We start from the raw sequence: 12,306 nt of genomic DNA on the forward strand, positions 1-12,306 counted from the left end.
TATTCTCTTCATGGTGATGTATCCTAAATAGGTATAAAAAAAAAAAAAAAAAGGTAGAAATAAACAAATATCCTCCTTTGCATATTTTGGTATTATTCTACACACTGGCTATTATTTTAATGAGCCCAAACACAACCAAATTTGGTTGGTCCGGGCCAAACCTGAACCAATCGTAGACTTCCATGTTTCACAAGTTTGGACATCAAAGCATAGTAGATTAGACTACAGTCCAGTACTATTGTTGTCACAGTATCAGAATTTATACTTCGACACCAGGTTTAGTATCATGATACACGACACCATCATGACACAAAAACAAAGGCGTATTAGCCAAAAAGTCCCAGAATGCCACTTTATCCAGACAAACTCAGCTACTGCGCTGTTCAATATCATTACATTTGAAAATGTTTGTCAATTTGTTTTTAGAGACAGCTATGTATGTATTAATGAATCAATGATACAATCCATTTGACTTACCAATCTAACTACAAAAACAACAGTAAAAAAATGTCTCTCTTTTGATAAACTGGGTAAATCAAGATGTAGCCTAGGTCTAGTCACAATACAGGTTAACACATTCAATAGGAGTATGAATGCATTGATCTAGTCAGCTTGTTTTAGCTGGTATCAGATGACAAACCGCCTCTTACACTTAGGATGCGTTTTATTGGCAAACGCTAAGAGAACATGTTTTATTGTACTGATTAACATTTGCATAGAAGACAAACAAATCTCTTTTATAAAACGTGTGTGTTGTCTCTAAGAAAGTAAAGACTTTGTTCCGAGGCAGAACGTGGCTGTGGAATCTAGTGGAAACCAGACGGGAGGCAGAACGTGGCCGTGGAATCTAGCGGAAACCAGACGGGAGGCAGAACGTGGCCGTGGAATCTAGCGGAAACCAGACGGGAGGCAGAACGTGGCCGTGGAATCTAGCGGAAACCAGACGGGAGGCAGAACGTGGCCGTGGAATCTAGCGGAAACCAGACGGGAGGCAGAACGTGGCCGTGGAATCTAGCGGAAACCAGACGGGAGGCAGAACGTGGCCGTGGAATCTAGCGGAAACCAGACGGGAGGCAGAACGTGGCCGTGGAATCTAGCGGAAACCAGACGGGAGGCAGAACGTGGCCGTGGAATCTAGCGGAAACCAGACGGGAGGCAGAACGTGGCCGTGGAATCTAGCGGAAACCAGACGGGAGGGAGAACGTGGCCGTGGAATCTAGCGGAAACCAGACGGGAGGCAGAACGTGGCCGTGGAATCTAGCGGAAACCAGACGGGAGGCAGAACGTGGCCGTGGAATCTAGCGGAAACCAGACGGGAGGCAGAACGTGGCCGTGGAATCTAGCGGAAACCAGACGGGAGGCAGAACGTGGCCGTGGAATCTAGCGGAAACCAGACGGGAGGGAGAACGTGGCCGTGGAATCTAGCGGAAACCAGACGGGAGGGAGAACGTGGCTGTGGAATCTAGCGGAAACCAGACGGGAGGCAGAACGTGGCCGTGGAATCTAGCGGAAACCAGACGGGAGGGAGAACGTGGCCGTGGAATCTAGCGGAAACCAGACGGGAGGCAGAACGTGGCCGTGGAATCTAGCGGAAACCAGACGGGAGGCAGAACGTGGCCGTGGAATCTAGCGGAAACCAGACGGGAGGCAGAACGTGGCCGTGGAATCTAGCGGAAACCAGACGGGAGGCAGAACGTGGCCGTGGAATCTAGCGGAAACCAGACGGGAGGCAGAACGTGGCCGTGGAATCTAGCGGAAACCAGACGGGAGGCAGAACGTGGCCGTGGAATCTAGCGGAAACCAGACGGGAGGCAGAACGTGGCCGTGGAATCTAGCGGAAACCAGACGGGAGGGAGAACGTGGCCGTGGAATCTAGCGGAAACCAGACGGGAGGCAGAACGTGGCCGTGGAATCTAGCGGAAACCAGACGGGAGGGAGAACGTGGCTGTGGAATCTAGCGGAAACCAGACGGGAGGCGAGGGAGACAAGGAAGTGATAAATAAAGTTTTGGGGACAATCAGCTTTGAAATCAGTATATTTTGCATATCACAAACCAGGTAGTAGGGTAGTGAATTAAATGTTAGAGTCAACTGTCAGCTTGCAAGTGAAGTCAGCCTCTAATTAAAGCTGGAAGCTCCCATAGGGCAGCACACAACGGGCCCAGCGTCGTCCGGATTTGGGGTAGGCCGTCATTGTAAATAAAAACGGATCTAAAACTGACTTGCCTAGTTAAATAAAAAAAGGTTACATTTTTTTTTTTTTTTATGTTTTAAATACTGGTACCTCTTGCATTCTATTGTTGTTTTGCGAACAGTTTCAACATTTCTACATGCCATGTTAAATGATTAAAGCATGTTAACTTGTGTGCAGCATGAGTGCGGAGCAGGGTGGTCTGTCTGTCTGTCTGTCTGTCTCTCACTCCTGTCTGTCTGTCTGTCTGTCTGTCTGTCTGTCTGTCTGTCTGTCTGTCTGTCTGTCTGTCTGTCTGTCTGTCTGTCTGTCTGTCTGTCTGTCTGTCTGTCTGTCTGTCTGTCTGTCTGTCTGTCTGTCTGTCGGAGCAGGGTGGAACGACTGTCCCCTCTCATTGAAGCCAAAGTTCAAGGTCGATCCAGGCACTGCAGGCATTGTTTTCAGAAAACAAACAGTGAATGTGAAAAATGGCAATCTTCGTGTAAATAAATACACATTTCAAAAGACAATCATGGTACCAATAATTTATTCTATTACTCCAGATGTATTGGCCTTGAACCGATTACTTTAAGAATCAGTAGCTAATGGAAGCCTGCAGTACCCTGGTCGGCCTTCAACTGGAGATACTCAATGAGAGGGGGCAGCACTGAGCTAGCCTGCAACGTCACTTCCTGGAGTAGCTCAAACTGAGCATGTTTTGTCCACATACATCTCCCACATGAGACGCCATGTTTATCAGAATTCCTTGTTCGCAAATGCTCTAGAGTCTTCACATATACTGAACAAATATATAAACATGCCAAATTTCTAAGATTTTACCGAGTTACAGTTCATAAGGAAATCAGCAAATTGAAATACATTAATCAGGTCCTGATCTATGGATTTCACGACTGGAAATACAGACGTGCATGTTTAGGTCACAGTTAACTTTAAAAGGTAGGGGTGTGGATCAGAAAACCAGTCAGTATCTGGTGTGACCACCATTTGCCTCATGCAGCACGACACATCTCCTTCACATAGAGTTGATCAGGATGTTGATTGTGGCCTGTGGAACGTTGTTCCACTTCCTCTTCAATGGCTGTGTGAAGTTTCTGGATATTGGCGGGAACTGGAACATGTGGTTGTACACGTCGATCCAGAGCATCCCAAACATGCTCAATGGGTGACAGGTCTGGTGAGTATGCAGGCCATGGAAGAAATGAAACATTTTCAACTTCCAGGAAGTATACAGACCTTTGTAAGTCCCAGACTTCATTGTGTGTTATCCTCTATGATTTTATTCATATGCATGTATGGCAGCGGATGAATGGCACGGCAATGGGCCTCAATATCTCATCACGGTATCTCTGTGCATTCAATTGGATTTTATCGATGGCAATTTGTGTTCGTTGTCAGTAGCTTATGCCTGCCCATACCATAACCCCACCATGGGGAACTCTGTTCACAAGTTTGACATCAGCAAACTGCTCGCCCACACAATGCCACACACGCTGTCTGCCATCTGCCCGGTACAGTCGAAACCGGGATTCATCCAGAAAGAACACACTTCTCCACCGTGCCAGTAACCATCAAAGGTGAGCATTTGCCCACTGAAGTCGGTTACGACGTCGAACTACAGTCAGGTCAAGACGAGCACACAGATGAGCTTCACTGAGACGGTTTCTGACAGTTTGTGCAGAAAATCTTCATTTGTGCAAACCAACAGTTTCAGCAGCTGTCCTGGTGGCTGGTTTCAGACGATACCACAGGTGAAGAAGCCGGATGTGGCGGTCCTCGGTTGGCGTGGTTACACGTGGTCTGAGGTTGCGAGGCCAGTTGGACGTACTGACAAATTCTCTAAAATGAGGAAGCTTATGGTAGAGAAATTAACATTAAATTCTCTGGCAACAACTCTGGTGGATATTCCTGCAGTCAGCATGCCGATTATACACTCCCTCAACTTGAGACATTGTGACAAAACTCCACATTTCAGAGTGGTCTTTTATTGTGCCCAGCGCAAGGTGCACCTGTGTAATGATCATGCAGTTTAATCAGCTTCTTGATATGCCACACCTGGCAGGTGGATAGATTACCTTGGCAAAGGAGAAATGCTTAAAACAGAGATGTTAACAAATTTGGAAAATGTATTTTCTTTCAACTCATGAATCATGGGACCAACACTTTACATGTCGCGTTCATATTTTTGTTCAGTGTACACACAGTCATTGTCAGAGCTAACAATGCAGCCAGACAGCTCTAGCAATGAATGAGGAAGTGGATCAGGCACTTTGCTCTTGGTGCTATAAAGGGGCTATTCTGATTGATAAGGTCATGTCTATCCATTTGACAGAAGTACCAAACATAAATTCTAGTACTGAACTTTTCTTTATTTTGTATCAAAAGTGCATTAGTTTCAGTATAGTGTGAAAAACTATTCAGTCCAGTCCACTGTAGTACATTATAGTGTACTCAACTCATGTGCTCTGCATTACAGTACTCTTTACTGTGCTGTCCAAACTTGTGAACCCGACTGTGGTTTGTGACAACTTTGATTTCCCATTGTAGCAAATTTAAAATTGCAGAAATTCTGTTACCAATTTTTTTTAACAGAATTTAGTTTTAATCACTTAATTCATAAACAAATTTGATATCAAACAAATTAATTGATAGGTCCTTTACTTGTTACTTCTGTGAACTTTCATTATCCTCCTTCATGAGGGAGATTTTTTTTAAATATCTTAAAGATGTGGGCTTTTGGTAATGGAATTAAGGCACAAGGCAATGTTTCTTAAAACGTACATAAAGGCAAAAAAATATCTAAATATAAGTGTTCATATTAGTTGGCAGGGGTCTCGTTACGTTACTGTGTTTTGTTCTTAGACTTCAGGTAGATGTTTCCTTTTCCTGTTTGACCAGAAATCAAAGCCTTGGCTTATTCCTATTTTTTTAGGTTGGAAATGTAAAATACAGCGCATTCGGAAAGTATTCAGACACCTTGACTTTTTCCACATTTTCTTACGTTACAACCTTATTATAAAAGGGATTAAATATTTTTTTCCCCTCATCAAATCAAAAAAAATGTTGTTATTTTTAATACATTTGCAAAAATGTCTAACTGAAAGAAAACAATATCAGATTTACATAAGTATACAGACCCTTTGCTCAGTACTTTGTTGAAGGACCTTTGACAGCGATTACGGCACAGAGTCTTCTTGAGTATGACACGACAAGCTTGGCACACAGGTAGCCTAGTGGTTAGAGTGTTGGGCCAGTAACCAGCAGGTAGCCTAGTGGTTAGAGCGTTGGGCCAGTAACCAGCAGGTAGCCTAGTGGTTAGAGCGTTGGGCCAGTAACCAGCAGGTAGCCTAGTGGTTAGAGCGTTGGGCCAGTAACCGAAAGGTTGCTGGATCAAATCCCGAGCTAACAAGGTAAAAATCTGTCGTTCTGGCCCTGAGCAAGGCAGTTAACCCACTGTTCCCCGGTCGCATCTCTCTGATTCAGAGGGGTGGGGTTAAATGTGGAAGACACATTTCATTTGAAGGCATTCCGTTGTACAACTGACTAGGTATCTCCCTTTCCCTGTATTTGGGGAGTTTCTCCCATTCTTCTCTGCAGATCCTCTCAAGCTCTGTCAGGTTGGATGGGGAGCATCGCTGCACAGCTATTTTCAGGTCTCTCCAGAGATGTTCGATCGGGTTCAAGTCCGAGATCTGGCTGGGCCACTCAAGGACATTCAGAGACTTGTCCCGAAGCCACTCCTGAGTTGTCTTGACTGTGTGTTTAGGGTCGTTGTCCTGTTGAAAGGTGAACCTTCGCCCCAGTCTGAGGTCCTGAGTGCTCTGGAGACAGATTTCATCAAGGATCTTTAAGTACTTTGCTCCGTGCAGCATTCCCTCAATCCTGACTAGTTTCCCAGTCCCTGCTGCTGAAAGACATCCCCACAGCATGATGCTGCCACCACCATTCTTCACCGTAGGGATGGTGCCAGGTTTCCTCCAGACATGACGCTTGGCATTCAGATCTGTGCCTCGACACAATCCTGTCTCGGAGCTCTACGGACAATTCCTTCGACCTCACGGCTTGGTTTTTGCTCTGACATTCACTGTTAATGGTGAGACATTTATATAGACAGGTGTGTGCCTTTCTAAATCATGTCCAATCAATTGAATTTACCACAGGTGGACTCCAATCAAGTTGTAGAAACATCTCAAGGAAGATCAATGGAAAAAGGATGCACCCGAGCTCAATTTAGAGTCTCATAGCAAAGGGTCTGAATCCTTATGTAAATAAGATAAATAAAAAAAAAAAGATATATAAAAATGTTAAAACATTTCTAAAAACCTGTTTTCGCTTTGTCATTATGAGGTATTGTGTGTAGATTGATGATTTTTTAGATATTTTTTTATTTTAGAACAAAATGTGGAAAAGGGGGTCTGAATACTTGGCGAATGCACAGTATATAAACACACCTTCATTTCTCACAAATACAAACTATCATAGCTTTCATTTGTCATGTTGGTGTGCTTTTATAATGGAAATGACCTGAACTGATCTGAGATCAGTATCTATGGGAAACATCATCCCCCTCCCCCCCCCCCTTGAGCACCTTTATACATTTCTTAATGAAAAAGATGATATCTACAGAACTAAAAGTATAGCTTGATAACCTTTTAAGTGTGATTTTTAAAGGTTTTAATGGACGTCATCATACAGATATCCAACTTATTGTTGTATATCCTTAATTACTGCTTGGCCAACAATGGAAGTGTATACACAGCTTGATGTTACATAGATCAAGGTCAAATGACATCAATCATTAAAAACTTTAGGGATAGCCCCCCTTTTCCCCCTCCAATTTCCACCTACCGTAAATTCCGGACTATAAGCCGCAACTTTTTTTCCCAGGCTTTGAACCTCGCGGCTTAAACAATGACGCGGCTAATATATGGATTATTTTTCCCGCTTTCAATTTTTTTTCTCACAAAAAAACACATTCTGTGACGTGCTCAGTTTTTTGGCGGCATGAAGCTTTCATTAGACCAATGAAATTGCCGAACGGGTTAAGGTCAAACAACTTTTTTGTTTACTGTTTAGATTAAATCGAGCGCTCTCAAACTTCCCATCATTCTGATTACGGTAGTCATTTTATTACCCTCATCATGGCAAAGACACGGAGAAATGCCTATGATGCAGCTTTCAAGTTGAAGGCGATTGATCTGGCTGTTGGAAAAGGAAATAGAGCTGCTGCACGGGAGCTTGGTCTTAATGAGTCGATGATAAGACGTTGGAAACAGCAGCGTGAGGAATTGACTCAGTGCAAAAAGACAACTAAAGCTTACTGCAAATTTTGTATTTTTTGTTACAAGCCGTGTTTCGTTAAAGCCTGTGTAAAGTTCATTTGTTTCAATGTACTGGTAGGCACCTGCGGCTTATAGACATGTGTGGCTTATTTATGTTCAAAAAAATATATATATTCAATTCAGTGGGTGCGGCTTATATTCAGGTGCGCTTAATAGTCCGGAAATTACGGTAAATGACATACCCAAATCTAACTGCCTGTAGCAAGGATATGCGTATTATTGGTACCATTTGAAAGGAAACACGTTGAAGTTTGTGGAAATGTGAATTGAATGTAGGAGAATATAACACAATAGATCTGGTAGAAGAAAATAATAATACAATTAAAAAACAACCAGTGTTTTACCACCATCTTTGAAATGCAAGAGACAGGTCACTGTTATAGCCATAACTCTGGTTGTAATTCCGATAGTGTCCCCAAGATGGCAGCAGTGCATGTGCAATGTTTCAGATGGATAACTTGGAGTATGACTGATCCTCAAGACTTTATGTGAAGTCCACGGGTACATTTGGGCAAATCGTGAAGGAGACATTGGCATTCATATTCCATTTTTCTGCAAGAATATCGTCAAATCTGTATACTTGGACTTTGATTTAGCTTTCCCAGTATTAGTAGCCATAAGTTCTACATTTGCAAAACAACCAGTTTCCATAACTCTGAATATCCTTATATATTTTGTCCAAAATGAAAAGGCCTGCTGTCATACAAGGTTGGTTGCTACATTTTATGACATATACATGGTTTCCGGGTACTCCCGTAAAGCCCAGCTCATTGGCTATCTAGATAGCTTTGTTTGACCCCAATTGGTGCTTATTTGACAAAGATAGTCGTTCAAGTGACGGCTGCCCGCGTCATCGGCGTGCCATGAAGGCGTCGCTCTCTTACCAAATATGGTGTCCTGTAGGATATACTACACCCCGAATGAAATAGTGAAGTCTTGTTACCTTCTAGGATCTCTGAGGAATAGATACGAACGTGATTTGACTGGTTGAAACAACATTTAGGGTTAGATTTTCACAGATTCCTTTCTTTGCAAATTGAACGAGTGGAAAAACAAAATCGATTGTGCATGCTATATGGACCTTTTTAGGATATGAAAAATGATTTTATCTAACAAATGACACTTCATGTTATCTCTGGGACCCTTTGGATGGTAAATCAGAGCAAGATTTCAGAATGTAAGTACACATTTCACAGGTGAATTTATCAAACCTATCGCGGCGAAAACTTCTGTTGTTAAGAGCTCTCCTCAAACAATAGCATGGCATTTTTTCACAGTAATAGCTACTGTAAATTGGACAGTGCAGTTATATTAATAACAAGAATTTAAGCTTTCAGCCAATATAAGACACTTATATGTACCGACGTTTGTTGTTTCTCTAAAATCTGTGATCTTGACATAACGCGCTGAATGATTTACAAACAACTGCCCCTTTCCAGATGAAGTGCCACTTTCCAGATGCGTCCTGTGAGTCACTGCCTAATCCCCTAACAATGCCACTGCGGCCTTATACAAGTGTCTTCAACGGCACAGTCTGAATGAAATCAGTAGAATTCTGCAGGATACATTTAGCTACAAGGGTATAAAGAAGTCAACCAAGGTGACGGGTTCATACAGGGGTTAAGGGTCATACCATCATCAGGCTCTTTGCCATCGCCAGCAGAAACCCTCTTGGCTGGTTTCACCTCGGGTTTGGCTTTCTTCTTGGTTTTCTTCACCTATTCAATTAAAGACAACAAAAAGTCCAACTTTCAAAAAGTGCAAGCAATAGCAGTCCTTATGCTCATTCACTGGTAATGGGTGTATTGAAATTATTTATATATATACACACACACTAGATGAACGATAGGGTTGCTGTGTTGAATCCACCATGTCTCCTTCTCGGCACAAAGCAATAGAAATGCATTTATTAAAATGTGGATACGGGGCTTTCATCAACTCTAACTACTGTGGAGACGGGGCTTTCATCAACTCTAACTACTGTGGAGACGGGGCTTTCATCAACTCTAACTACTGTGGAGACGGGGCTTTCATCAACTCTAACTACTACAGATGCTGATTTGCAGGTGCAAGGATCGCTTAGCCTTTTGGAATTGGATGACAAATACATTCCCCCTTGTCATCCAAAATACACTTTCAGAAGACTTAAAAATATATGTTATTGTTGGGTACTACAAACCTCAGTTTTAATCTCTGGAGAAGGTTTGGTAATTTCTTCTCTCACTTCCTCCTGAGGCTCTGGCACTGTTCGTCCATTATACTGAGCCTTCTGCTGGCAGAGAGAGAAACGACATATTAAACTATTACTGAAGCCTTGTGACTGACAAATAACATGATAAACCAAGACATCAGGCAGGCTGACCGTGATCAGACAAGCTGTCGCTAACCAGCCAGGCAGCTTACTACGCAAGCTAGCTAAACTGGCTAGCTAGCTAAACTGGCAAGCTAGCTAAACTGGCTAGCTAGCTAAACTGGCTAGCTAGCTAAACTGGCTAGCTAGCTAAACTGGCTAGCTAGTTAAAGTGGCTAACTAGTTAAACTGGCTAACTAGTTAAAGTCGCATGTCTAGTACTAACTAGGTCATGTATGATTCACATGGAATTGATAGCTAACTAACATTACATGAGAATATGATGACTCATACTAACGAAGAGTAGCTATCTGCAAGGTAAACTTTCAAAAACAAACCTAGATGTTAGAAAACGGTTTCGCCATTCAGCTAGCTAGACGGACAACAACACAAAACTCAGCTGAATGGAAGTTTGCCAGTGCCACGACAATGGCCATTTCCAAACTAGTTAGTTAGCTATATGTACCTTTTCAGTTGATTTCTTTTTCGTCTTTTTATTTTGTGCCTCGGGCTTCACAATCTTATTCACTTGGGCCTTGAGGGAATCACCACTGTCTTGTGTAACTGGAGCTCCTAGCTTCTTCCCAGCGAAGAGTCGGCCACAGACCGCGGCCCACGACAGAACCAGCACCGCCAACAGCCCAACCGCGGCCGTGGAGAGTATCACCCAGGACGGGTACAGCTCAGGCGTCAGTCCCAACTCCGACCGGATAAATCCCTCCCCGGTGGATAACAGGTCTCTGAGACGACTGGATATCAATTCGGCTTGCTCAATAGCTGAAGCTTGCCAGTCCGTTGCCATCTTCTCAAAGCGCCAGCTAGCATGTAGCTTAGCCACTGCTATCACTGCTAGCTGGGGGAGGGGCTCGGGACGGTCTGACGAGCTGTTCCAGGAGCTGGGGAACCGGGCACCGGGAAAAGGCCTGTTACGTCATCGAGAGAAAGCGGGGGACCGAGGAGCGCCCTGATAAAACCGGGATATATTATCTAAAAATACTTCGTTTTTAGAATATTGGTTCCTATATAATATCCTATTGGTGAGCCAACTTGTAAATGCAGAGTTAAAAAAAAAAAAAACGTAGTTATAAGGAATTCTGATCACTTTACAAGATCCCTGAAACACCTAAAGATTTTGCAATTGTTTTAGATGTTATTCCCTCAGGTGTTTTATTATTCAGGAACCTGACCCTCAGAGCCTACCTTCCACTAACCCCGTTGACTCATCAGTAGGATAGACTGGGTTCTCTGTTGGTCCATTCAACACCAGAATGATACGAGGATGTTATATCTAAACCCTTATCTCATGCCTTATTGGAACGGTTTTATTGATCATATCAGCTGGGGAAAAGTTTGGATGTTGCAACACACATACCTACTTGTTAACAAAATTAAGGAAGTTTCCTTTAAAATTATTCACAAATATTATCCTGCCAACCACTATATGAAGAAGTCTAAGAAAAACATCAATTAAAATTGCTCCTTTTATAATGACCACCCAGAAACAGCGTTGCATCTTTTTGGGCATTGTATTCATGTAAGGAAACTGTGGTAAGACATCAGTAGATTTATAATTGAACACATTTCTAAAGATGTTACACTATTATGGAGAGATGTACTAGGATTCTTTACCTACGATATAAATAAGTTGAAACAATTTTATGTAATTCATTTCATTATTCTTTTGGACAAATTTCATATTCACAAATGTAAATTTACAAACAAAACACCACATTTTCTTACATTACAAAAATAAATGTAACTATATTTTAAGACAAATACTCTACTCACAAAAAAAGCTGTGTATGCCCCTTTAAGGGCCTTGTGTAATGTGATATTGTACCCCCCCCAACCCCGCCCCCAACCCCGCCCCTAGCCCAATTGTCCTTTGTATATTATTTATATATACACTGCTCCAAAAAATAAAGGGAACACTAAAATAACACATCCTAGATCTGAATGAATGAAATAATCTTATTAAATACTTTTTTCTTTACATAGTTGAATGTGCTGACAACAAAATCACACAAAAATAATCAATGGAGATCCAATTTATCAACCCATGGAGGTCTGGATTTGGAGTCACACTCAAAATGAAAGTGGAAAACCACACTACAGGCTAATCCAACTTTGATGTAATGTCCTTAAAACAAGTCAAAATGAGGCTCAGTAGCGTGTGTGGCCTCCACGTGCCTGTATGACCTCCCTACAACACCTGGGTATGCTCCTGATGAGGTGGCGGATGGTCTCCTGAGGGATCTCCTCCCAGACCTGGACTAAAGCATCCGCCAACTCCTGAACAGTCTGTGGTGCAACGTGGCGTTGGTGGATGGAGCGAGACATGATGTCCCAGATGTGCTCAATTGGATTCAGGTCTGGGGAACGGGCGGGCCAGTCCATAGCATCAATGCCTTCCTCTTGCAGGAACTG

General features: G+C 42.8%; 1 protein-coding gene across 2 annotated transcripts in view; it reads right to left on the minus strand.

Annotated features, from left to right (window-relative positions):
• The window catches only part of mtdha (metadherin a), a 30,580-nt gene extending 19,809 nt beyond the window's left edge, over window positions 1-10,771 (minus strand). The window contains exons 1-3 of one of the 2 annotated variants that reach the window (XM_045709776.2): window positions 10,346-10,771; window positions 9,709-9,798; window positions 9,163-9,247 (exon numbers count right to left, since the gene is read on the minus strand). In XM_045709776.2, coding sequence (XP_045565732.1) covers window positions 9,163-9,247; window positions 9,709-9,798; window positions 10,346-10,681 — 511 coding nt within the window. In that variant the 5' untranslated portion in view covers window positions 10,682-10,771. Of the gene's footprint in view, window positions 1-9,162; window positions 9,248-9,708; window positions 9,802-10,345 lie in introns of both variants that reach the window. The other variant, XM_045709775.2, reaches the window with a different exon arrangement.
• Window positions 10,772-12,306: the final 1,535 nt, after the last annotated feature.

Source organism: Salmo salar, chromosome 27, assembly GCF_965601325.2.
Source record: "Salmo salar chromosome 27, fSalSal1, whole genome shotgun sequence".
Classification (NCBI taxonomy): Eukaryota; Metazoa; Chordata; class Actinopteri; order Salmoniformes; family Salmonidae; genus Salmo; species Salmo salar.